General features: G+C 44.4%; 1 protein-coding gene across 2 annotated transcripts in view; it reads left to right on the forward strand.

Moving 5' to 3' along the window:
* Positions 1-26,729, forward strand: part of MYO10 (myosin X) — a 272,370-nt gene that overhangs the window by 180,319 nt on the left and 65,322 nt on the right. For both annotated transcript variants that reach the window (XM_007961248.3, XM_037988722.2), the window contains one exon: positions 2,436-2,516. In XM_007961248.3, the coding sequence (XP_007959439.3) occupies positions 2,436-2,516 (81 nt within the window). The remainder of the gene's footprint in view (positions 1-2,435; positions 2,517-26,729) is intronic.

Consider the following 26,729-nt stretch of genomic DNA (forward strand, 5'->3'; position numbering starts at 1 on the left):
GTTTTTCTTTTTCTAGAAGGCCAGTTTTGCCAGGACTTCTCTGGGAAAGCTTTTTTTTTTTCGTGTGTGTGTGTGTGTGTCAGGGTCTTGTTCTGTCCCCCACCTGGAGCTGGAGTGCAGTGGTATAATCGCCCCTCACTGCAGCCTCAAACTCCCAGGCTCAAGTGATTCTCCCCACTCAGCGTCCTGAGTAGCTGGCACTACAGCTGTAAGCCACTACACCTGGCTTTTTTTTTTTTTTTTTTTTTTTTTTTTTTTGAGACAGTCTCACTCGGTTGCCCAGGCTGGAGTGCAGTGGCCCCATCTCTGCTCACTGCAAGCTCCGCCTCCCGGGTTCACGCCATTCTCCTGCCTCAGCCTCCAGAGTAGCTGGGACTACAGGCGCCCGCCACCACACAGGGCTAAATTTTTGCATTTTTAGTAGAGACAGGGTTTCACCGTGTTAGCCAGGATTGTCTCGATCTGCTGACCTCGTGATCTGCCCGCCTTGGCCTCCCAAAGTGCTGGGATTACAGGCGTGAGCCACCGCACACGGACCCCCCTTTTTTTTTCTTTTTAAGATGGAGTCTCATTCTGTCACCCAGGCTGGAATGCAATGGCACGATCTTGGCTCACTGCAACCTCTAATGCCCAGATTCAAGCGATTCTTCTGCCTCAGCCTCCCTTGCAGCTGGTTCTAGAGGCGCACGCCACCATGCCTGACTAATTTTTCATACCTGGCTAATTTGTTAGATGTTTTACTGAGATGGGGTCTTACTGTGTTGCCCAGGCTGATCTCGAAAATCTGGCCTCCAGCGATCCTTCTGCCTCAGCCTCCCAATGTGCTGGAATTACAGACGTGAGCCACTGCACCCAGCCTTGAAAAGTTTTTGAAATGTTTGAGACTTTAAACTGGACTAGCAGTGAAGGAAATTGAAAAGGGTGGGTGAGTTTTCAAGGTGCAGGTGAAGGCAGGAGAAGAGCCCAGGCACAGAGAGGCAAGTCCTGTCTCTGGGGACTGTCAACAGACAGTAGAATACCAGCTGGACGGGACACCTCGTGAGAATTTAAGTTGGTATCGGAATATGAAGGGCTGTGAGCATCAGGATGTTTTGTCCTGGGAGAAATTTAAAAGTTTTCTGGAAAAGTAAGTAATCCATGTAGTGTTTAGACAGTTCAGTTTTCTTCAACAAGATTACGAAAAGAAAAAAGAGACAGAGTTGAGGGAAAGCCAATGGATTAAAAGAGACTTAAAAGATGCATCAGCCAACTACAATGAATGGACCATATTTGCATTTTGATGCAAAAGAACAAACCTTTTAAAATGTATGGACTGGGCACGGTGACACATGCCTATAATCCCAGCACTTTAGGAGGACCAGATGGAAAGATTGCTTGAGTCGAGCAGTTCAAGACCAGCCTGGGCAACATAGCAAGGCCTCATCTCTACAAAAAATTAAAAAGTTAGTCGGGCATGGTGGCATGCGCTTGTAGTCCTAGCTACTCTGGAGTCTGAGGTAGGAGGATCGCTTGAGTCTGGGAGGTTGAAGCTGTGATCGTGCCACTGCACTGCAGCCTGGGTGACAGAGTGAGACCCTGTTTCAATTAAATAAATAAAATTTTTAAAAATCATAAAATTTGAAACAGTTGAGCATTTTAATATGAAATGTGAGACCACTGCACATTTTAATATTAGTTTAAGGAATTAATGTCAAATCTCTTCAGGTGTGATGATACTGTGGTTACACAGTGCTTTAAAGTGTTTTGCCTTTAATCCTACATGCTGAAATGCTGATGGATGAAATCACATCATGTCTGGGATTTGCTTTTCCACAGGGGTGGGTATAGTATGTATGGATCAGGCGAAATGAGATTAGCCCTGAGCTGAAGCTGGTAATGAGAACTCATTGTATGCTTCTGTCTACTTTGGTAAATGTTAAAAACTCTAAAAAAAAAAAAAAAAAAAAAAAAAAAGGTGGAAAAGAAAGTATTAAAGATTGATCTGGAGTCTGTAAATCTGGTGATTTGAAGGTAAGAGTGAGAGACTATGGCTCAGAGACCAGTGAAGTGCTGGCATAGACTGTCATTTCGATGGGACTAATGAATTGGGAAGAATGATGACAGTGGAAGAGTGGCTATTTCTCAGTATTTCTGTAGTAAACATTGAAATATCCTAGGATGATTTTTGTTTGTTGACAGAATGGTTTATTAAAATTGTACCATTTCAAAGGAAGTGATAAATGAGTTTGGTGTGTTATCGAATAATTTCAATTAATACATTGACTTAATATCTTTATATTAGAATGACAATTAAAAAATGAAAACCTCTAAGTTATTACTCCTATGATTTATATTGTGTTTTTTAAATTCTTGTTTCTAAGTGCCTAGAGTACTGAGAAATTTAAAGAATGACATAATAAGAGACTAAATCAACATATACTTTTTCTTTCTAATAGGACTCACTGCATTCCTTAATGGCAACGCTAAGCTCCTCTAATCCTTTCTTTGTTCGCTGTATCAAGCCAAACATGCAGAAGGTAAGATTGATGTCAGTCCTAGGCTGGGATCTGTCTCGAGGGACACAGCCTCCTGGGGTGGTTACTCACAGATTTGGTTTCTCCAAAGTCCTTTCGTTGTAAATGGTTGGAAATGGATATGACATTATTATAACTTGACATTAAATGAAAAAGTGCCCTTTGTCCCTTGGGCCTGTTAGTCTGCTTTTGAGTGATGTTATTAAGCTTTAGGGACATCTATTTTAAAAGGAAACATTGTGAAGCCTTTACTTACTTTTTTTTTTTTTTTTTTTTTAGCATTTGGTTTAAAATTCTTGGGAAAAGTTCCAGAGTGTAATACACCTACCTTTTTAGAGGAAATATTTGATGTGTGGTGGCAGATTTTTTTAACTTTTTATTTGTCTTTCTTTCCTTTTTTGCTTTATTGTTATTTTAAACATGATGAAGAGGCATTAAGTAGTAATGCTAGATTTTAAGTACTTTAAATAGTTGATTATAACTAATTAGAAGATACTCTAAAGGTTTTCATAAGTATTAATGTCTTGTCTCTTTGATTTTAACTTTTTAATTTCATAATCCGATTAGAAAGAATGTGAGTTTAAAAAGGAAAAGCTACCTAAACAAAGAAACTATAGTGTTACATATATGCAGTCGCCAAATCCACCGCTAATTAGGTAGCTTGTCTTAACGTATTGTTAATACATTTAAATTACTTTGATTCAGCAAACAGCCTCTTAGGAATGCTTCTTACTTGAGAAAACATCTACAAACTTGTAGTTTTAAGAACTACTAATGTTAAAGAACTAGATGCCATCCTCATAAGGTTTAAGGTAAAAAGTCTGATCTGAACTGTTTCCCATGAGATTATATTCTCGTAACTTGACTGATGCTGGATCTTATTTTTTATATTGTCAACCAATTGCCTTGGCTTAATATTACATGAATTCCTGATTTATAGCTTAAAGGTGTATGCTTATAAGAACTGCAGTAGCTAGGCGCAGTGGCTCACGCCTGTAATCCCAGCACTTTGGGAGGTCGAGGGGGGCAGATCACATGAGATCAGGAGTTGGAGACCAGCCTGGCCAACATGGTGAAACCCTATCTGTACTAAAAATACAAAAATTAGCTAGGCATGGTGGCACACACCTGTAATCCCAGCTACTCAGGAGGCTGAGGCACAAGAATCACTTGAACCCAGGAGGTGGAGGTTGCAGTGAGCCAAGATCCGCTGCTGCACTCCAGCCTGGGAGACAGAGCCAGACTCTGTTTCAAAAAAAAAACAGAAAAAAAAGAACCACAATGTTGAATTATGTGTCTTCTAGAGAGGCAAAATTGGACATCTCTTTAAGAGAAAGTAACCTGTTCATTTTGTTACCTTACTGGGAGGTATGATGGTGAGAATTTGGTGTTTGTGTGATCTGAAGTGACAAAGTGGTTTTCTGTAGAAGATCTGTGCTGACTTTACGTGGATGGTTCTGGTAGTTTAAAAAGTAACCCGTCTTTCCATTTTTCAAATGTATGTCAAAATATTTAAGGTTATCACAAAAAAAATTGCGATATAAACAAATGCATAGCTTTTTTTGGGATATAATATAGGAAATTAATGTGAGAACATCTCTCTGTTTATAACACTATGTCATGTAGCTGGTTTATATTCCACTTGGTTTGTTTTGTACTCTCTGGTGGGCAGTGTTTACCAGACAATAGAAGTGGGCTTTGGTTTTTGATGTAGACTCCTAGGAGTTGCTCGGTTTCTGATGGTGTTCTCTCCTCTTTTTACAATAAGGATGATAGGGCCATATTTCATCTTTCAAACATGCAAGATTGTTTCTCAATTTAAAGTCTTGACATCCTGGCTAACACGGTGAAACCCCGTCTCTACTAAAAACAAAAAACTAGCCAGGCGAGGTGGCGGGCGCCTGTAGTCCCAGCTACTTGGGAGGCTGAGGCAGGAGAATGGCGTAAACCCGGGAGGCGGAGCTTGCAGTGAGCTGAGATCCAGCCACTGCACTTCAGCCTGGGCGACAGAGCGAGACTCTGTCTCAAAAAAAAAAAAAAAAAAGTCTTGGGTGTTTGGCTGGGCGTGGTGGCTCACGCCTGTAATCCCAACACTTAGGGAGGCTGGGAGGTGGGTGGATGACTTGAGGTCAGAAGTTCGAGACCAGCCTGGCCAGTGTGGTGAAACCCTGTTTCTACTAAAAAGACAAAAGTTAGCCAGGCATGGTGGCATACGTCTGTAGTCCCAGCTACTTGGGAGACTGAGGTAGGAGAATTGCTTGAACCCAGGAGGCAGAGACTGCAGTGAGCTGAGATCGCACCACTGCACTCCAGCCTGTGGGACAAAGCAAGACTCTATTTCAAAATTAAAAATTAAAAAATAAAGTATTGGTTGCTGGGATGCATCTCACAGTTTCTGGTGAGCCATAGTCTAATTGGAAGCTTTTTTGCCATTCTTTGTGGTGTAAAACAGTTTTATAATCATAGGCATCTTAAATTCCCGCCCTGGCAGTGCTATAATAAAGATAGAAACTTCAGTTTGAAATATTCAGTCCCCAGTGTTTCTGTTTTCTCTCTTAGATGGCACAGAGTTAGTTTTTCCTTCGAATTGTACTAGCTTTTGAAATTAGGCCTGCTTGGAAGCAGTTCAGCCAGAATGTTGCAGAACTGACCTTATTTTTCCATACTGAGATTTGATAGTACGTAGTTGCTTTGGATTTTGCATTTAGAAAATGAACTAACTCAACCTCAGGTTTGCATTTGTATTGGCTCACTTTACATGTCCTGAAATATGGCAGACACTAATTAATAACACCCCAGTGATAGGCTGTAGAAACCTTTCAAAGAATGTCTTGGTGCCCTTTTAAAGGCACTCAGAAGGCTGGGGGCGGTGGCTCACGCCTGTAATCCCAGCACTTTGGGAGGCCAAGGCGAGTGGAATTGGAGACCAGCCTGACCAACATGGTGAAACCTCATCTCTACTCAAAAACAAAAATTAGCCAGGTTTGGTGGCACATGCCTGTAATCCTAGCTACTCGGGAGGCTGAGGCAGGAGAATTGCCTGAACCTGGGAGGCGGAGGTTGCCATGAGCTGAGATCGCGCCGTTGCACTCCAGCCTGGGCAACGAAGTGAGACTCCATCTCAAAAAAATGAAAAAAAATAAAGGCACTCAGCAAGTGAAGACAGAGGCACAAGAGCTGACTTGTCTGAGGCCTAAAATGTAGGCGTGATGGTAAATGGAGATGCTAATTTGATTATGGCAATATAGCTATGGCTCGATTAGCATTCGTTTGGTACCATTGGAAATATTGAACTGTCACTGCCTATTATGTTCTGTGACATGTATGCAAATGACCTTTATTTAGAGTTCCTTATACATTTTTTGTTTAATCCAAAGATAGAGTCCTCTAGAAATTTCACAGGAAAAATCTTGCCTTCTTCCTCTCCAGAGATGGGGAAATGTGTATTTTCAGTGTGAAGGGATGAGACAGTTTCTCCTCACCTCATTTTCCTCTCCAGAGTCCACCAAAGGATTTGGGAGGTCGTATTCAAATATGTGTGCATTTAGGTATTTTGTGCATTATTCAGAAGCAAGGAGCATGGGTTTTAGCATATAGAAGTTTTTGTTTTGTTTTGTTTTGTTTTGTTTTGTTTGAGACAGAGTTTTGCTCGTTGCCTGGGCTGGAGTGCAGTGGCGCGATCTTGGCTCACTGCAACCTCCACCTCCCGGGTTCAAGCAATTCTCCTGCCTCAGCCTCCTGAGTAGCTGGGATTACAGGCATGCACTACCATGCCCGGCTAATTTTGTATGTTTAGTAGAGATGGGGTTTCTCTGTGTTGGTCAGGCTGGTCTCAAACAGGGAGGAGAGCCAGCCGGACGTGTTCCAAGAGGTGATCTTGGAACCTCAGGTGATCTGCCTGCCTCAGCCTCCCAAAGTGCTGGGATTACAGGTGTGAGCCACTGAGCCTGGCCAGAAGTATTTTTTTTATGTGTGTTATATCATAAAGACATAATAATGGCAGCTGTAAAGTCCATAACCTAGAGACCTGTAGCATTAGAACAACAGAAACACCTGTAGCTGCTTTTGTGCCTTCAGGAGTAGATTCAAGACTCCCACATTCACCGGGCTAGTGGGAGCATAGCCCCTTTACCCACAGTGGCTATTAGGACAGGCTGCCTCTCCTCCTTGCAAAGTGTTTGAACCCCAGAACGTGCATCTGGGGCTAAAGAATCTAGAAATCCTTTGTGAGCTTTTGTTTGGATTGTTAATTTTTTTTCAAATTTGGGTTTTCTATGTATTGTTTTGAAAAACAGGTGCAAAGAAGAAGTGTATAACTCAAATGCTGAATGCATATGTCAATTCAGCCGTCACGATATGTGGGCTTTTTTCTTTTTCTGTAAACAGCCTTTTACTAATCTTGAGTATTGTATAGAAGGCACTTTGCTAGCCTCACTGGCGCTCAGTGAGGAAGCAGCTAGAAAAGCCTGCCTCCTGAGAGATGCCAGTCTGCCTCGGGCCTTGGCATTGGGTGTAACCCTCCGCTGAGCTTAGAGTTTTCAGAGTTCACAAAGGGTAGACTTCTGCATTCGACGAGTTTTAGTTGGTCATGAGGACTTTCAGCTTTTTTGATTGTGATTTGTTTGGGCAGTAGCAGTGGCACCCAAAAGTGCTCCAGCCAACCACAGATTTCTGTAAGATAGAAAACCTGCTTTTCGTCATCAGAGTCTCCCCAAGGGTGTCCCTACCTGGTGTTTTAGCAAGTAAGTTCCAGGCAGAAAAGTCTCTCATTAACATTCTTCAGAAAAGCCCCGAGGAGGTTCAGGGCAGAATTAAAGAAGGGAACTGACTGATACATATCAGGAACACCTTTTGGGGTGTGAGAACCAGTTGCCAGCAGTTACCTGCAGATTCAGCCTGGGCTGCCTCTTGGAACACGTCTGGCTGGCTCTCCTCCCTGTTCTGTCTTTAGGTTTGCTGTGTCCAGGACGCAGGTTCTAGGAGGGAAATGTCATGGGTCCCAGCAGCAGCATCTTTAAGTCTTTGACTTGACAGAACATTATCCTCAAAGATTCAGTCCAGCTTTCTCCAAAAAGGCAGGGGCCTAATCACCTAATGTTTCTGCAGCTGGGGTCTGGCGGAAGAAGGCCTGTAGCCCAAATAGCCTCTTGGGATAAGGTTTATCTTTTTTTTTTTTTTTGAAATGAAGTCTCTCTGTCACCCAGACAGGAGTGCAGTGGTGCGATCTCAGCTCACTGCAACCTCCATCTCCCGGGTTCCAGCGATTCTCCTGCCTCAGCCTCCCGAGTAGCTAAGATTACAGGCATGTGCCAGCACGCCCAGCTGATTTTTGTATTTTTACTAGAGACGGGTTTTCGCCATGTTGGCCAGGCTGGTCTTGAACTCCTGACCTCAAGTGATCCGCCCACCTCAGCTTCCCAAAGTGCTGGGAGCCCCCACGTGCGGCATGGAGTAAGGTTTACTGAAGGGAAGAAGGGAGTGATGCCTGTGCTGGGGAAGGCTGAAGACCAGGCCCCAGAGGAGGGAAACCAGCAAGGCTAGAGTTTCCATGCAGCCACATTTGCTGGAAAATGGAATGTCAAGTGAGAGAAGGAAGCTGGAGACGTGGAGTGGAGTTACGGAGGTCATGTGAGCCTTGTGGACTGTCGATCTTGCAGCCCATCTATCTGTACCCCAAGACACAAGGATGAAGTTGCGGATGCATAAACCATCTCACACAGGGGTCTTTTGTCAAGGACTTTGGGGGGATGTCAGCTCCTTTCACATAAATGAGTCCTGATGGCCCGTATTCCTCTCTTCCATGGGGCTCCTTCTTAGGTCAGACTCAGCCCCTCAGGTTGACAACATCCTAGACAGCTCCTGACCACACCGTGCTGTGAGAGCTCCGTGCAGACTGTATGGAAGCTTGAGCCTTTTGTTTCCAGAGGTGTCATAATATGATGAATGAATTTAATGAATCTAGCACATTTCCTCCTGGGGATTTATATTTATGTAATCCAGGTGCTGCCTGCCATTTCTCCCTCCCTCCCTTCCTCCCTCCCTCCCTCTCTCCCTCCTTTTCTTTTCTTTCTTCCTTTCTTTATTCCCTTTCTTTATTTCAGACTTGACCAGGAGCGATGGCTCACACCTGTAGTCCTAGCACTTTGGGAACCAGGCAGATGACTTGAGTCCAGAAGTTATAGCCCACCCTGGGCTACATGGCAAAACCCGTCTCTATAAAAATAAATAAATAAAAAAAAATTGGCTGGGAGTGGTGGCTCACACCTGTAATCCCAGCACGTTGGGAGGCCAAGGTGGGCGGATCACTTGAGGCCAGGAGTTCGAGACCAGCCTGGCCAACATGGTGAAACCCCGTCTCTACCAAAAATACAAAAATTTGTTGGGCGTGATAGTGTGCACCTGTAACCCCAGCTGTTTGGGAGACTGAAGACACAAGGGTTATTTGAACCTAGGAGGTGTAGGTTGCAGTGAGCTGAGATCACACCGCTGCACTCTCTCCTAGGTGAGAGTGAGACTGTGTCTCAAAAAAAAAAAAAACCCAAAAAAAGCAAAAAACAAAAAGTAGCCAGGGATGGTGGTGTGCACCTGTAGCCCCAGCTACTTGGGAGGCTGAGGTGGGAGGATCATCTGAGCCTGGAAGGTCAAGGCTGCAGTGAGCCGAGATTGCACCAGTGTACTCCAGCCTGTATGACCTGTTTCAAAGAAAAAAAGCAAAGACAAAATATTTCTTTAAAAAGTTCTGATGATAATGTGACATATTTCTGGCCTTGAATTTTGGGTCCCATGTTATTCTTCCTATATCTTTTTCTCTTTTTTTTTTCTTCCTGTATCTTTTTCTATCTTCTTTTATGCATCTTATTTCTCTTCAGCCTTACTAAGCTTTTGACTTTGGTCTCTCTGCCCTAATGCTAGTCTGTGAATGACATGTTTAGTGAATATAGAAGACCTGAGCACGTGTAGCTCTGCAGGGCCTGTCTCAGCCTTTGCTTCCTGCTGCACACCTTGGGGTCCAGACTATTTATAGACGCTCGATAACGTAGAGTTGCTCATCATGGTACATTGTAGACATTGCTCGTGGTGTGTGAGTGCTCAACTGTGCGAAGGATAAAAACGTATGTGCCATCTTTAATCCTGTTGCCACGGGTCTGTTTTAGTTGATTTAATTTATTTTATTTTTGGCATGCTTTTCTCTTCTGATCGTCTTTGATTTGTGTAGTTGCAGGATACCCGGGCATTGCCAGTAGATCAGTATTGGGGTGGTGTCTTTAATGTGTACCAATCTTTCTATGCTGACATGTTCCTTCACCCTGTCTACCTCCCTCAGCTCACCCCTTCTAGACATAGCCCCCCCTCAGGTTCAGGGCCCTCTGGAACAGCCAAGCACAGCATCACGGGCTCATTCACAAATACTTCTTGGTCTGGAGGCTGATGCTTCATATACAAATATCCCCATCTCCAAATGGGGCTTTCCCCCACAGGCCTTTGTTATCTGCCACAACTGGGCAGGGAGTCTGGGTGTGAGGATCCACCACGTGACAAGGTTTAAACGGAAAGGTTAATTAAACATTAGATTTTAACATTGAGATGGAACTTTCTGGAATTATAGACTATTCACTCAGTCCAAACATTATCTATTGCCATATTTCACAGAATCTAAATTCTGTGAGTGTAAAATGCATCCTTGTTTCCTGTCACTGTGGAAGCAAAGGCACCACTGATTACAGCAGAGCACAATGATTTCTTATCACTTAACTCTTGCTCGTGGCTCTGCAGAAAGTATGACATGGAGGTCATTCATCCACCACAAATAGGCACCTTACCTTTTTGTTTCCAGGACTTTTTGCAGATAAAATAACTTTCTGTTTCACTGGTAAATCTGTAGTGTAATATTTCAACTCCACTTAAAGGACAGCTGGACTTGATGTGAGGAGTGGCAGTAGTGTCCATAATTTGCAAAGATAGTACAAAAAGTATGATGAAATTCACTCACAGGCCGGGTGTGGTGGCTCACACCTGTAATCCCAGCACTTTGGGAGGCCAAGGCGGGTGGATCACGAGGTTAGGAGATCGAGACCATCCTGGCTAACATGGTGAAACCCCGTCTCTACTAAAAATACAAAAAAACTAGCCAGGCATAGTGGTGGGCGCCTGTAGTCCCAGCTACTTAGGAGGCTGAGGCAGGAGAACGGCGTGAACCCGGGAGGCGGAGCTTACAGTGAGCCGAGATCACGCCTCTGCACTCCAGCCTGGGCGACTGAGCAAGACTCTGTCTCAAAAAAAAAAAAAAAAGAAATTCACTCATATCTGGGCACTGGTTGCAGCATGGTGGCTGCTTGGGTGATAGCGTCAGAGGCATTTGAACCAGAGCAACTCCATCTTGAATAGGAGCTGGGTAGAATGAGGCTGAAACCTACTAGGCTGCATTCCCAGACGCAGTCATTCTAAGTCACAGGATGAGATAGGAGGTCAGCACAAAATACAGGTCATAAAGACCTTGCTGATAAACCAGGTTGCAGTAAAGAAGCCGGGCAAAACTGACCAAAACCAAGATGGCCATGAGAGTGACCTCTGATCCTCCTCACTGTGACACTCCCCTCAGCACCATGACAGTTTACAAATGCCATGGCAGCCTCAGGAAGTTACCCTATATCGTCTAAAAAGGGGAGGCATGAATAATGCACCCCTTGTTTAGCATATCATTAAGAAATAAACATAAAAATGGGCAACCGGCAGCCCTCGGGGCTGCTCTGTCTATGGAGTAGCCATTCTTTTATTCCTTTACTTTCTTTCTTTTTTTTTTTTTTTAAGACGGAGTTTCACTCTTGTTGCCCAGGCTGGAGTGCAGTGGCATGATCTTGGCTCACAGTAACCTCTGCCTCCCAGGTTCAAGCCATTCTCCTGCCTCAGCCTCCCAGGTAGCTGAAATTACAGGCATGCGCCACTAGAGACGGGGTTTCTCCTTGTTGGTCAGGCTGGTCTTGAACTCTAGACCTCAGGTGATCTGCCCACCTCGGCCTCCCAAAGTGCTGGGATTACAGGCGTGAGCCACCGCAACCGGCCTATTCCTTTACTTTCTTAATAAACTTGCTTTCACTTTACCCTACAGACTCACCCTGAATTCTTTCTTGCATGAGATACAAGAACCCTCTCTTAGGGTCTGGACTGGGATCCCTTTCCTATAACAACAGCATGCCTGAGACACATCCCAGTTTCAGGCATGTCCACATGGGAGCATGTTTGCATTAAGAGTTGAGGAAATATGATCTAGTTCTCTCTCTCAAACGTTACATAAAGGGATCATCCTCCCTTTTCCTAAGGAACCTTCAGGAACAGAGAATTTAATCTTTCCTTACACTTAAAGGTAGCCAGGTGCCTTTTTAATTTTTTGATTTTAATTTTTTGATTTTTGAGAGTTCTTAGGCTTGAGCATAGTGACACCATCATAATTCACAGAAGCCTTGAACTCCTGGGCTCAAGCAGTCTCCTGCCTCAGCCTCCCAAGTAGCTGGGAGTACAGGAATAGGCCACCACTGGGCCTGGCTCATTTTTTAAATTTTTCATAGAGACGGGATCTTACTGTGTTGCCCAGGCTGGTCTCAAACTTTTGGCCTCAAGTGATTCTCCTACTTTGGCCTCCCAAAGTGCTGGGATTACAGATGTGAGTCACCACGCCTGGTCTGATTTTTAATTTTTGTTTTTTAAGCCGTTATTGTTCATGGGAAAGGTCTTTTCTTTTTTTTTTTTTTTTTGAGATGAAGTGTCGCTCTTGGTGCAGGCTGGAGTGCAATGGCACCATCTTGGCTTACTGCAACCTCCACCTCCCCTGGATTCAAGCAATTCTCTTGCCTCAGCCTCCAGAGTAGCTGGGATTACAGACGCCAGCTACCGCGCTTTTGTATTTTTAGTAGAGACGGGGTTTCACCATGTTGGCCAGGCTGGTCTCAAACTCCTGACCTCAGGTGATCCACCCGCCTCAGCCTCCCAAAGTGCTGCGATTACAGGCATGAGCCCCAGCACCCAGCCTGGGAAAGGTCTTAATTATAATGAATGAAATCTGCATTTCTGCATCTTCCATTTTCGCTGCTCTTGTTCTGGCCATTTGAGATTAACATGAAAATGTCAGATATTCATCCATAGGCGTGTGTCAAGTATTTTTAAGCTCTTAATAAGAATACATTTTCCTGCTCCAGTAAACGGCCTCTGAGCATAATTTTATCTCAGAATTTTTGTTTAAACATCAACACATGCAACACCATCTCAAAGCTCTTGTGGGCGATTAGGATTTTTTTTTTAGAGCTTTGCTTACCTTTTTACTGCCTGTGTTTGCTTTCATGTTGTTTGTTTTTATTTTCTGTTTCATCCTTCGTGACTGTTTTCCCACAGCTGCATTGACCACTACCTGACCTGTTCCTCAGCCCCAGCCACTGCTCCCTCTGCAAGCCTGCTTAGTCACCCGCAGGGCCTGGGTGACTCAGTCCTTCGTGTTCTGCACCAAGGGCACAGGAAGCCCTGCACCATGCCTGCTGAGACGCAGGGTTTCGGGGTGCTCTGGGTCTGGCACATTATGATACACCATAATCCCGTTGGCATGGGAAGAGTATTGCACAGCCACCCAGGTGCAGAGGAGCCCATGAAGCCACTGATGCAGGAGATGAAAGGTGTGCACCTGGGTTTCTCTCAGGTCTCATCACTACTGCAATGTGGCAGGGCATTCTTTCCCTGTGTTTAACGTGTGTGTATTGACAGTACCTACTGAGGAGGTGGTTATGTGTATTAAGTGAGGTTATGGGTACATGATACAGCTACATGTTACTGTGTGAAATAACCTGTACTTACATTATATGTTCATATTTTTGCCGCTTATTTTGTCCTAACAAGTTTAATCCCAAATTGAAGCTGACTCACAGGAAAATCTAACTATTTTAAGACGTTTTCTCTTTAGAGTTGAGTTTTAAATCACTTCTGATAGATTGTCATAAGGAACCTTAACAAATTTTTCCTTTAGTCTTTGGCATTAATGGGATGGACATTTTTATCTTGATTTTTTAACATTACTAGACTTTTTAAAAGAACATTTAAATATTTACAGAAAATTTGAACATATACTACAGACCATTTCCACACTACTCCCCTCCACCACCATTTTCCCTTTTATTAACATCTTGTACGAATGTGGTACATTTGTTATAATAAACTAGTATTGCTACATTATCATTAAAGTCCAAAATTTACATTAGGAGTCCACCATCTGTGTTGCGTGGTTCTTTGACTTTGACAAATAAGTACTGTCAGATGTCAAAATGCCAGATGTTTATTATCTGTTCATAATGTGATGAACATTTTTTTCCAAGTCATTTTCTATAAGAATGGGAGATTTCTGATTCCCTGGTCAAAGGGTGAAGCGTTGAGAATGAAGGTTTGTGTTTTTTTTTTTTTTTCCCCCTGAGATGGAGTCTCACTCTGTCATCCAGGCTAGAGTGCAGTGGTATAATGTCTGCTCACTGCAACCTCTGCCTCCCGGGTTCAAGCAACTTTCCTGCCTCAGCCTCCCGAGTAGCTGGGACTACAGGTGTGCACTGTCACGCCCAACCGATTTTTGTATTTTTAATAGAGATGGGGTTTCATCATGTTGGCCAGGGTGGTCTTGAACTCCTGACCTCAGGTGATCCACCCACCTCGGCCTCCCAAAGTGCTGGGATTACAGATGTAAGCCACCATGCCCAGCCGAGAATGAAGTTTCTGTTGCTCACAATAGAAGTGGTGAATGATATGGACAAGATTAGTGGAAGAATAGAGAGGGCAGAAGCATCAACTGTTAGGACATTTTAGAATTATCTAGGTTGTCTGCCCCTTCCACTCCTCGTGCATTCGGTTAGTCTTTGGGGATGGTTCCATTTCCTCTGGGTACTTACTGGAAAGCACCTTGTTGGCATTCCATAATCCTTCCTGGTTTTCTGTTTTGTTTTGTTTTGTTTTTGAGGTAGAGTTTTGTTCTTCTTGCCCAGGCTGGAGTACAGTGACAGTCTCAGCTCACTGCAACCTCCGTCTCCCGGGTTCAAGTGATTCTCCTGCCTCAGCATGCCAAGTAGCTGGGATTACAGGCATGCGCCACCGTGCCTGGCTAATTTTGTATTTTTAGTGGAGATGGGGTTTCCCCTTGCTGGTCAGGCTGATCTCGAACTCCTGACCTTAGGCAATCCGCCCGCCTCAGCCTCCCAAAGTGCTGGAATTTCAGACGTGAGCCACTACACCTGGCCTTTTTTTTTTTTTTTTTTCTTTTCTTTTCTTTTCTTTTTTTTTTTTTTCTTTTCTTTGAGACTGAGTCTTGCTCTTTGTCACCCAGGCTGGAGTGCAGTGGTGTGATCTCAGCCACTGCAACATCCGCCTCCTGGTTTCAAGCAATTCTGCCTCAGCCTCCCGAGTAGCTGGGATTAGAGGCACCCACCACCACGCCTGGCTAATTTTTATATTGACGGGATTTCACCATGTTAGCCAGGCTGGTGTCGAACTCCTGACCTCAGGTGATACCCCCACCGAGGCCTCCCGAAGTGCGGGGATTATAGGCATGAGCCACCGTGCCTCTCGGGCCCTTCCTAGTTTTTTGATTGCCACTCATGTCCCCCGTTGTTTTGACTGTCTCCTGCACCTGGAGCACCCATTGCCAGCATCTTTGACTTTTGAAAACATCTCATACGCAAGACGTGTAAAAAGCTGCCTTTTTACTTTTGGAGGAAATTTTAGTAAAGGAAGCATTTAAAGCAACCATTCTTCTCCCTAAACAAAACAATCCCAGTAAACCCCTCAGTGGTCACTTCCATCCTGTTTACCAAGTTGTCATGGAAACTATTCAGCAGAGCTCTGTAGAAACCAGGAGAAACTGCAGTGAGTGAAGCTCAGCACCAGCAAAGAGTGTTGTTCTTGTTCTCTGGGTGGCTTTTCCAAGATCGCAACTAAACTGCTTGATTTTGTTCTGGGACCTTTTTTTTTTTTTTTTTGTAATTATCGATTGACTTTTAAAATCAGGAATCTTTGGGCCCTGAAATGTAGTCACACATTTGTTGATGCGTGCATGATGGTTAGTTTGCCCCTGCAGTCAAAAGTGTCTTCAGCAGTTCCTATCACGTCAGCCTTGCCAGGCTGGACTTCCTTTGAGTAGAATCAGGAATGAATTAAGCAGCACAGCCCAAGACACCGCATAAAAGGCTGGGAACACCAGCCAGCCGAAGAAAGCCCATTTTTGTGTCTGTCAGCTTAGATGCTCTTGCCCGGACTGCTAAAGATGCAGCCATTTACAGTGGACAAAAACTGAAGGGGTGAAAGAAAACCCAAGGTAGGGGTTTTTTTTCTTTCTTATTCTGCTTTAAAGTTTCATGTAACTTGCCCTGATTATGGTATTGTAAAACTGCAGAGATCATACACGGGAAACAGATTTTGCTGTTTCTCCAGGCACGGAAGCGTTTACAAACGGGTAAGTGCTGATTTTGATTGCATGTACGAGTTGGAACTACAAATTGTTTTTGTAAAAAGGAAGGACACAATTCACTCATCAGTTAAGGCGTTGATAATGCAATGTATTTTCATATGGCATTCTTCTATAAACCTTTTATAGGAAAATTTCTTTTTTAATACTAGGTTGAAGGGGGAAATTGGTGGTTTCTTTTGTTTGAATTTATTTCAAAGTAGTTTTCTTTAAGAGTTTATACACTGCAGTCATCCAGTTTTTCCCTGCCTCGTGCTTTATAGGAACCTTTAAAGAAATCTGCGCAAGAATAACCTCTTTTTTAATCACATTATAAACCTGTTCATACGCAAGTATGGAATACGTGAGAAGTTACCGGAGTTGAATGGTCATCTGTTGAACATCATGTGCTTATTTCACATAAGCACACACAGGATGGAATTTTGCAGTCGGTCTGGAAAAACTTGATGAGGCACATTTTGTTGGGATTCTCTTTACTTCCCAAAGTAGAGGTCCCCAAAGAAAGAACAAAATAGTGACTGAAATGCTAATCTCTGCCTCCACCCCGTCGTAGGAATGGTGTTCAGTTGATGTCTATTCAGTTGCTAAATGTGCCCTGGAAGGGAGATGTTTTCATTGTGAAAGTGGTCTTTCATATTAAATCGAGTTACATTTAAAAGAAATGAATAATCACGTGACTGGCTGCTACCAGGCTAAACCTGCTTTTGTCGCATAGACAAGATTTCTGGTGCTAAGCGAAAACCAAGTATGAGAATGTTGGGGTTTTTTTTTTGCCATCGGTTTTTCAGAGTAATTAATCTGACACACACTTATTACCCTCCTAAGAAAGAGGCAAAGGTAAGTCATCTATGGGAAAATGCCACATATTTTCTACCTCTCTTACAACGTTAAACTGGTTTTCTCATCCCTCATTTCTGTTTAGTTTACGTATGTGGGTCCTCAGGTCCGGAACTACGTTGTTGCTTGCGAGAGGGCTTGAATGATGGAATACAGAAGTGCTTCCCCCTTTCTGCTGAATGCCTTGGTGGCTGAAGGATATGTACGGGAAGGTGGTGCAATTAGAGAGGAGACCCCAGTTGGTCTGCTTCCCTCCCGGGAGGTGCCAATTGCTAAAATGGGGTGTACGTAACTGCAGCTTCCGCCACCGCATTTTTACTTTGGCTTATCCTGATAAACTTACGGAATCATGTCCTATCTGAATGGCACTCCTGCTCCCATTTTGAGCAAATCCCTTCCCTCCTCCACCCCCCCCACCTCCCACCCCTGTCCGTCTAGCTCATGCAGACTTATTTTTTTTCCCCTCTAAGCATCAGCCGCCCTGAATTAACATTTTCACGGGCAGCCCCTTCGGTGTGTGCTTTCTGCTAGTGACTTTGTTCTAAAGCTCACTTTGCTCCCCCAGCAGCTACAAAGGACCAATTCCCAAATCCCCATCAGCCTCCCTCCCAGCTGTCACTCCCTTGGAAGACTTGAGCAGAGGGGCCAGGTTTGAGACTGGAGACCAGAGGTTAGGGCTAGACTACGGTTCTCAAGATCAGGGTCTGAAGCTCCCCTGGGTCTTCTCTCATCCGTGCAGATGGTCTGCTCTGCTTCATTGGCTCTTCGGCATTTCACTGTGTTCTTCATCCTAGGGACACTTTCCTTGTTCTTTTTCTTGGGCAAGTTCTTTCTCTGGCCCTCAAAAATATACAACAAAGAACAGTAACAATAATAAAAACACCACCACATTCGTTGCTGGGGTTTGCATTAACCCCTCCCCAATATAAAGACAGTTGCTACTGATTGTAAAATATTTGGGAAATATATTGTGAAATGTTTCAAAAATAAGTTACCCATAGTTTTACCAGCCAGAGACAACCCTGTTTATATTTGTTGCATATATACTTTTTTTCCCTTTAAATAGGGATCATAGTTTACCTTAATTTTGTAACCTACTTTTTTTTAAACTTAATAAATCTTGAAACATTCTTATGCATTTTTTCATGACTACAAAATTCTGTCAATGACTATACTTTCAAGTCAGATTTCTATTACTGGATTGTTTATTTGTTGTTGCAAATAATGGTGCTGTATTTTTCATGTGCACAAATACTTTCTCCTTAAGGTAAATTCTTGAAAGCGTACTTGCCAATCAGAATATGCACATTGTTATGACTTTTATGTATATATAGCCAAACTGCCCTCATTAAAGCCAACAGCAAGATATATATATCCAATGTATATAACAATGGACGTATAGCTTTAATATATAAAGAGCCTTCACGAATCAATAAGAGAACAACATGTTTTAGTAGAAAAATGAGTAAAAAACATAAACAAGAAATTTGCAAAAGGTGAAATATAAAATTACTTGAAGTTCTCAATAGCATAATCAAATAAATGAAATTTAAAATGAGATACTTTTGCCATTGTGGGGATTGAATGGTTTAATGGTTTTATGCCTTTTTTTTGGCACATGATTGTGTTTCCCAGGCTGGAGTGCAGGGGCTATTTACAAGCACAGTCATAACACACTACAGTCTCAAACTCCTGGCTGCAAGAGATCCTCCTCCCTCAGCACTGGAGTAGCTGGGGCTATAGGGGCACACCACCGCTCCTGGCTCTGTGCTGCTTTTTAATAACACTTCTCAGTTTCTGTGACTATTTGAAGAAACTGCCATTAATGGATTCTGCTGCTGGGAGTATAAGTTGTTGCAACCTTTTCCAAAGAACAGTTGCAGACTTTTTTTTTTTTTTTGAGATGGAGTCTCCCTTTGTTGCCCAGGCTGGAGTGCAGTGTGGTGTGATCTCGGCTCACTGCAAACTCTGCCTCCTGAGTTCATGCAATTCTCTTGCCTCAGCCTCCTGAGTAGGTGGGATTACAGGCATGCCCCACCAACCCAGCTAATTTTTGCATTTTTAGTAGAGATGGGATTTCACCATGTTGGTCAGGCTGGTCTCAAACTCCTGACCTCATGATCCACCCGCCTCGGTCTACCAAAGTACTGGGATTACAGCCTTGAGCCACCATGCCCGCCCTCCTTTTTTTTTTTTTTTTTTTTTTAGACTTTGTCTTGCCTCCCCTGGGAGTCGTGTGGCTATATATAGATATACATATACATACACCTGCTGAAAAGGGAGAAGTGATGGTGAATAGGAACTTGACTGGGCTGCCTCACCTTGAGCAATCTTCTTACTGCTAAACATTTCCAAAAAGAGTCTGTGACTATTTTCTTCTTTCTAATGCCAGGCAATCAAGGCTGCACTTGCTTCCCTTCTGCAGGAAGCTTCCCAGCACAGTTTTTCTCTGCCCTGCCTCTTAATCCCCACCCCCTGCTCCCAGGCCTGGGACACTGCTAACCACCCCTCCTTCCTGACACCTCTCTGACCACCCCCTCCCTCCTCTTGACTGGTTCCTCTGGAGGTAGGCATGGCCTCGGGTTCTGCCCCCACCTTCTCACTTGCCGGCCTCCAAAAGAAACACTGACTTCTCTCCTTCAGCTCCGGGCTAGGTGAGTACCTCTCCCCTGTGCATTTCCACCTCAAAGCTCTCCTCTAAGCTTTGGCCTCACCGTCTCCCTTAATTTTGTCACTTACTCGATTTTCCTAGTTTTCTCGATTTTCTGGTTCTGTGCCGCCCTGCTTCACCTGTTCAGCACTTTGAACTGAAATGTGTCCATAATTAAACTTCACATCCTTCTCCTTCCGCGTCAGCTGTCTCTCAAATAGATGATTCTTGCTTAACCCTTCTCCTGTGTATCGGGATAGGTCAGGGTTCTTGGCCTTGGCAGTACTGGCATTTTGAGCTGGACAGTTTATTCTTTGTTGTTGGGCTGTAGCCTGTGCTTTGAAGAAGGCTTCAAAGCACAGCTGGCATCTACCTGCTAGACGCCAGTAACACTCTCCTCTCTCAACATCTCCAGACTTTCCCAGGTGCCCCCCTCCTCGGGGTAAAACCACCTCTTCTTGAACACCACTGGGCTGTCAATGCTGATGATTTCTTGTTTTTTATTCTTATTTTTTTATTTGCTGTCAGTAAAAATGGCATCTACATACAAGTTAACTTTTGTTACAGCATTTGTTACTGCTTTTAACCGTGTGTTTTACTATTCAGTGAAAATAGAAAATGCTGTATCGTTTCACACTTCCTGGATGTATTTAGTCATTAAGTTAAATGCCTATTTTGTTTTTTAGTAAGTCATGTTAGGCGATGTAAAATGCTGGCGGTGGGCTTAGTATCAGTGCTCACTGTGTCATTGTGTAACTGCTCTGTGCTAGCCACTGTCCCAGATGAATGGCTGTCCTAGTTTCAGACACTCTGAAAGGATAAAACAGCTCATTAAAGTGTGCCAGATGCTTCATTTGTCAGTATTTCACTTAAAAGGGAATACTGTTTGGCTTTGGAATTCTACTGTGATATACCCAAAGTTTGCCTCTACAAAATTAAAGTGGTCCTATTAAAGATACGGTAACATCTTTCCCCCCACTCTCCACATTTAGGATGGTGAACAATTCACTAGCAAACCAATGTTTTAGACCCTATTTAGTGATTTTTTTTTTTTTTTAAGAACTCTTTAGATAAATAAGAATATGAAGTAAGAGTATGCAGAGTAAGTTTGAATAACTGAGATTTCAGCTTTTAGCCGTTTGGCAGACCATGGTTTGACTATGAAATCTTGTAGGCATACTTTGTTCGTGTTTTCTTATGGGACCATGGAAGTTTAAATATGGTTATTATGACATGTAAGTAGGGGTCTACGACAAATTTTTCTTAGCTAAAACAAATCCCCTATGCTGAGCCAGAACAAATCCCGCTGGATTATGAAGGCCAAATGTAAGGCATGGTTGTTACTATGTTAATTGTGGTTTGAGGAGTTGCAGAAGGAAAATTAGCCTACCACGTTCTTTTCTGTTTGTTCTTTTCTTTTTCTGGTATTGACTCTGAAACACTGCCCTCTGCATTTGATTCACTGACTGCATGGCATCGCTTCTAGTAAAGCTTGAGCTGGTCAGTTTACATTAGACAACAAGTGTACAGAGTTGCAGCTCTTAGAGGCTTTTAATCAGAGGTACCTTGTGAATTAGGGAAACAAGGTCCTGTGCAGAAGTGGAAGGGCAGGTTGGACCTGGTCGTGACATCATTTGACTGGGATTTCCAGGCTTCTCACACAGCCTGTGAGCACACAGGAACAAAGAGGTTCAACCTCTGCAAAATTCTGTGGAACTGACCCTGTCTCAGAGCAGCCATTGTTTGCAGCGCTGTTGCATCAGCAGATGGGCCACTTCTATTCAGTTGCTCCTGCTATCTGGGGCGAGCTAGAGGCATTTCCTGGTTTACATAAACTCTGGGGCTCTGCCAATGTCCTTAGAGTTCAAGCCTTTCCCTTCTCATGCTCAATTAAAATAATTAACTACAATACAATCGCCGCTTGTTCTCCACTTCTCACCTTGCCTGCTCAACAGCACATCCATTCTTCTTGTTCCAGCATGTCTCTACAAAGTATTTAGATGATAGAGAAAGCAGTTTGGGAATATTCAGAGACTCTATAGCAGCTGGCCTGGATGCAAAGGCTTTTTTTTGGTCTTTGTTCTGGTCGTTTTGGTAAATGTGTAGTTGCATATCTGAGACATAGATTGTGCTTTCTTGGGTGCTGTGGGGAGTAGAAACTAGCAGCAGTACCTGGAAAAGGGGCCCTGATCTGTGGGTGTGGGTGAGTAGAGACTCTTCAGTTGAGTGTTAACTGAAGTGAGGGTTAGGTGCAGAAATGGAGGAAACAGTGAAGAGATCAGCAGCTCACGTCTAAGTTTTTTTGTTTCCGTTCCTATGTCCCAGAGTGGCCTCAAATCATAGTTCATGATGCGAAGACATTGATGGAGGTGAATGCGGAGACAGACTGGGAGGATTTTTTAGAGTATCTGCCAGTGTGTAATGTGTCATAATAGCATTTTCTGGGTTTGGGCTTTATTTATTTATTTATTTATTTATTTATTGAGGCTCTGTTGCCCAGGCTAGAGTGCAGTGGTGGGATCTCGGCTCACTGCAGCCTTGACCTCCTGGGCTCAAACAGTCCTCCCATGTAGCTGGGACCACAGGTGTGCACTACCACACCCAGTGAGTTTTGTTTATTTTTGGTGGAAATGGGGTCTCACTATATTGTCCAGGCTGATCTTGAACTCCTGGTCTCAAGCAATCCTTCCGCTTCAGCCTTCCAAATTACTGAAATTACAGGCGTGAGCCACTGCACCTGGCCTCATGGTAGCATTTTTTAAAACAACATTCACCACTGTGGCCTGGTCCCACGGTTTTCTCGTGTAAATCACAGAATTTAGACTCTGCCCTACAGCTCTCTCCATTAGCCTGATGACTCTGTAGCAATTCATTAACCTGGGTGTTTTTCTACCTATTCCAGGGCTAACAGCATAAGGTTCTCCTCTCAAGGAACAAGTTGATTTGTTGCTATTTGCTCAGTGAATAAAAGCAACCTCTCCTTCAGACAATTTATGGTGAACAAGATGATAAAGCAAGTTACTCTTTCAACATTTCTGGAGTAAAATGATGAATGAGGCTGTGCTGGGAGGCCACACATCATGGTGGACCAAACGAGGTTTTAACATGGATCCAGCCTGCATTTTATCAGCCACAGGTCATTGGTCTGTCACTTTAGTTTTCTGTTCTCCCATCAGGGAAGGGAGTACAGAAGCCACTCTTTGTAGGTGGGGTACAAAGAAGGAACTGTGAGCAAGTCTGTAAAACTCCCAGCTCAGACTCTGGCATGGACGGAGACACCACTGATGGCCATGGTGGCTGATAAACAGCAGTCATAGTCATCATTATGGAAAGAAGTGGCATTGGAGTCTTTTTATTTTTTTTTGAGACAAGAGTTTCGCGCTTATCACCCAGGCTGGAGTGCAATGGTGCAGTCTCGGCTCACTGCAACCTCCCCCTCCCGGGTTCAAGTGATTCTCCTGCCTCAGCCTCCCAAGTAGCTGGGATTACAGGCGCACACCACCACGCCTGGCTAATTTTTGTGTTTTTAGTAGAGACGGGATTTCACCATGTTGGCCAGGCTGATCTCAAACTCCTGACCTCAGTTGATCCGCCTGCCTTGGCCTCCCAAAGTGCTGGGTTTACAGGCATGAGCCACCATGCCTGACCTGATATCAGGCGTCTTGGTAGAGAACTCGTGTTCACTGTGTGGCTCTCCCAGCGAAAAACAGGTGTGTTCGTGTCTTCTAATGATCTGTCATTTGAACGTGGGCACCATTGACTGAACTCAGCAGCACATCGCCAGATAGAATTTGTTAAGGACGTATGTTCATTATGGGGTAGGCATGCAGAAAAACAAATTCATGGAAGCAATATGAGCAGAACCCTGAAAACCATTCTTTTAAGTCAAAAGATGTGGTAGATGTTAAGAAAAGCAAATTGGATCGCTGATGGAAGTGGATGAAATGTGTTAATAAGGACAGGTGAGGAGAAAGCTGTCACTCATGAACAGCCTTCTGTTTGCTGCCTCTTGGATTTAGGAGCATACACTCCTTTGTTTTCTTTTTTCTTTTTTGCATGCCTTTTATTTTTAACATTGTACTTAATCTGTGGAATGGTCTTCAACTTGAAACTCGTTCATGTGAATTCTCAGGCACTCCTATCTTGGAGAACGCATCAGGCTGCCCCTGAAGCCAGCCTGGCATGTCACACATTGGACCTTTTCCTGCTGGGAGCAGGAGGGAGGCACTCAACATTTAAGCAGTACAAGTCATCCAGCTCAGAAGCCTGGACTCCCCGCCTGGGCGTGGAAGCTGCGATGCTGAGCTGTCAACCCGTGGTGCCTTCTACCCAGAGTCCAGCTTGGAGAGTCCTGGAGAAGGCCTGGCGATGGGAGTAACCTGGCCTTTGAGTACTGCCTGACCTCCCGTTTCCTAGCAACTCCCAACTGCTCAATGGGATGTTTTGTGGTGTTTCTAATTTATACTTAACAGATATTGGCTGTGATCTAAGGCTGGCTAATTTCCCATTATGACTTTCAGGCAACCACTTTAATACATGAATAAGCAAGAGAAAGGATTCCTAGGATGCGCAGCTCACCAGCACCCTCTTCCCACTAGGCCTTCCTTCCTTCCTTCTGGAAAGCAGAATTTACCAAGGACTTGCCAATACATTACCATTTATCTCAGAGCAGACTGCACTGAGCAATTTTCGAGGAAAATTCTCCATGAGACTTTTTTTTTTCTTCTGGTATCTCAGTATATATTCATGAATATTTAAAAATCAGCTGTATTTTTTATCAAAGAAGTAACTCTTTTTTCTTAGCTATGTTTTTAATCACATGAAGAGAGGTGACTTCATCTCAGTTTCTTCCTATAGAAATGGGATGACAGGGTGGGCTGATTTCTCAGGCCCCTTCCAGCACTCCACTAATACAAATCTGATGACCTTGTGGTCTTTTTAATATTTGGCATCTGTTTGGTGACTGGATGTTTAGCTCAAATTTTTCTGAGTGTGTGTCTGTGTGCGTGTATATGTGTGTGTGTGTGTGTGTGTGTGTGTGTGTGTATATATATATATATATTTTTTTTTTTTTTTTTTTTTTTTCCTGAGATGGAGTCTTGCTCTGTCAGCCAGGCTGGAGTGCAGTGGTGCAATCTCGGCTCACTGCAACTTCCACCTCCCGGGTTCAAGTGATTATCCTGCCTCAGCCTCCTGAGTAGCTGGAATTACAGGTACCTGCTACCATGCCCAGCTAATTTTTGTATTTTTAGTAGAGATGGGGTTTTGCCATGTTGGCCAGGCTGGTCCCAAACTCCTGACCTCAAGTAATCTGCACACCTCGGCCTCCTAAAGTGCTGGGATTACAGGCATGAGCCACCACGCTCAGCTCTTACAATTCTGTTAATGCAGCATTATAAAAAATATTCAACCAAGCATTCTAAATCTTAGTTTGACCACTTTCCCAGCTTTGGATATTGAGGAACCTGTGGCTGCTGGATGCATATTCCTCTTATTTCCCTCCTCATCTCCTCCCTTCTTTTTCTTGCTCAGTCCTCACTGCGTGGACATAACCTTGGTGATTGTGTAAGTGCTTTAGTGAGTTTCACAGCTATTTTAGCATTTTAATGACCGATTTGGGCCTCCTTGGCAACATCTACAAAGAGAGACAGCTGCCCTCCTAATTTGTATTTCTCAGCATGATTTTTCAGAGCACGTCTGAATAAAGGAGCCGATGACCTGTTCGATACGGCGGACAGAAAAGTAGAAATAGAACACTGATGAATAGAGTGAGATGGAGGTTTAGTTTAGCCAGATAAAAAGGTTTCATTAGGTTCATTAGATAAAAGGGCAACAGATTATACCCAAGGGGGAGGCTGCCTTGTGAGGGTTTCCAGATGGGATTTGTGCAAGGGGTTGAACCTTCTGCTGTCTTCACCAGGGCTTTGGGTCTGATTTGGAACAAATCTGCAGTCCCTTCCTCCCTCCTTCATTCCCTCCCTCCCTCCCTCCCTCCTCTCCCTCCCTCCCTCCTTCCTTCTCTCCCTCCCTCCCTCCCTCCTTCTCTCCCTCCCTCCCTCCTTCCTTCTCTCCCTCCCTCCCTCCCTCCTTCTCTCCCTCCCTCCCTCCTTCCTTCTCTCCTTCCCTCCCTCCTTCATTCCCTCCTTCCCTTCCTCCCTCCCTCTCTCCCTCCTTCCCTTCCTCCCTCCCTCCCTCCTTCTCTCCCTCCCTCCCTCCTTCTCTCCCTCCCTCCTTCTCTCCCTCCTTCCCTCCCTCAGTCCTTCTCTCCTTCCCTCCCTCCTTCATTCCCTCCTTCCCTTCCTCCCTCCCTCCTTCTCTCCCTTCCTCCCTCCCTCCCTCCTGCTCTCCCTCCCTCCCTACCTCCTTCTCTCCCTCCCTCCTTCCTTCTCTCCCTTCCTCCCTCCCTCCCTCCTTCTCTCCCTCCCTCCCTCCCTCCTTCTCTCCCTCCCTCCCTCCCTCACTCCTTCTCTCCCTCCCTCCCTCACTCCTTCTCTCCCTCCCTCCTTCCCTTCCTCCCTCCCTCCCTCCCTTGAACCTGGGAGGCAGAGTTTGTAGTGAGCCAAGATTGCACGACTGCGCTCCTGCCTGGGCAACAGAGTGAGTCTCCATCTCAAAAAAATTTTTTTAAAAAGCTGGGTGTGGTGGCTCACGCCTGTAATCCCAGCACACTTTGGGAGGCTGAGGTGGGTGGATCATGAGGTCAGGAGTTCAAGACCAGCCTTGCCAAGATGGTGAAACCCAGTCTCTACTAAAAATAGAAAAATTAGCCGGGTATGGTGGCGGGCACCTGTAATCCCAGCTACTCGGGAGGCTGAGGCAGAGAATTGCTTGAACCCAAGAGGTGGAGGTTGCACTGAGCCGAGATCGTGCTACTGCACTCCAACCTGGGTGACAGAGCAAGACTGTCTCCAAAAAAAAAAAAAAGGTGTTTTGATCGATGCTAGCACACACTTGTGCCAGCCTTGGAGGTGGCCTCCCTGCTCTTCACCAACTCCCCCCATGCCTTCCCACACCTTCCCACACCCCTGAACCTTCCCATGCCAGCCCACGACCTCGCCTTGTAATTCATCAAAGGACTGAGAGCATCTAACATCAGCCATCCCGCCTTGCATCCTCCGCAGCGTGCTGTGCTTCCCTGTCTTTCTGCCTTTGTCACATCCTCTCTACATTTTGAATATATTTGAGTTCCTAAGTCTCTCCCATCCCAGGTTGTCTGGGCATTTCGCTGCTTCAGATGTGGCCCCCACCT

The sequence above is a fragment of the Chlorocebus sabaeus genome, chromosome 4, assembly GCF_047675955.1.
Source record: "Chlorocebus sabaeus isolate Y175 chromosome 4, mChlSab1.0.hap1, whole genome shotgun sequence".
Classification (NCBI taxonomy): domain Eukaryota; kingdom Metazoa; phylum Chordata; class Mammalia; order Primates; family Cercopithecidae; genus Chlorocebus; species Chlorocebus sabaeus.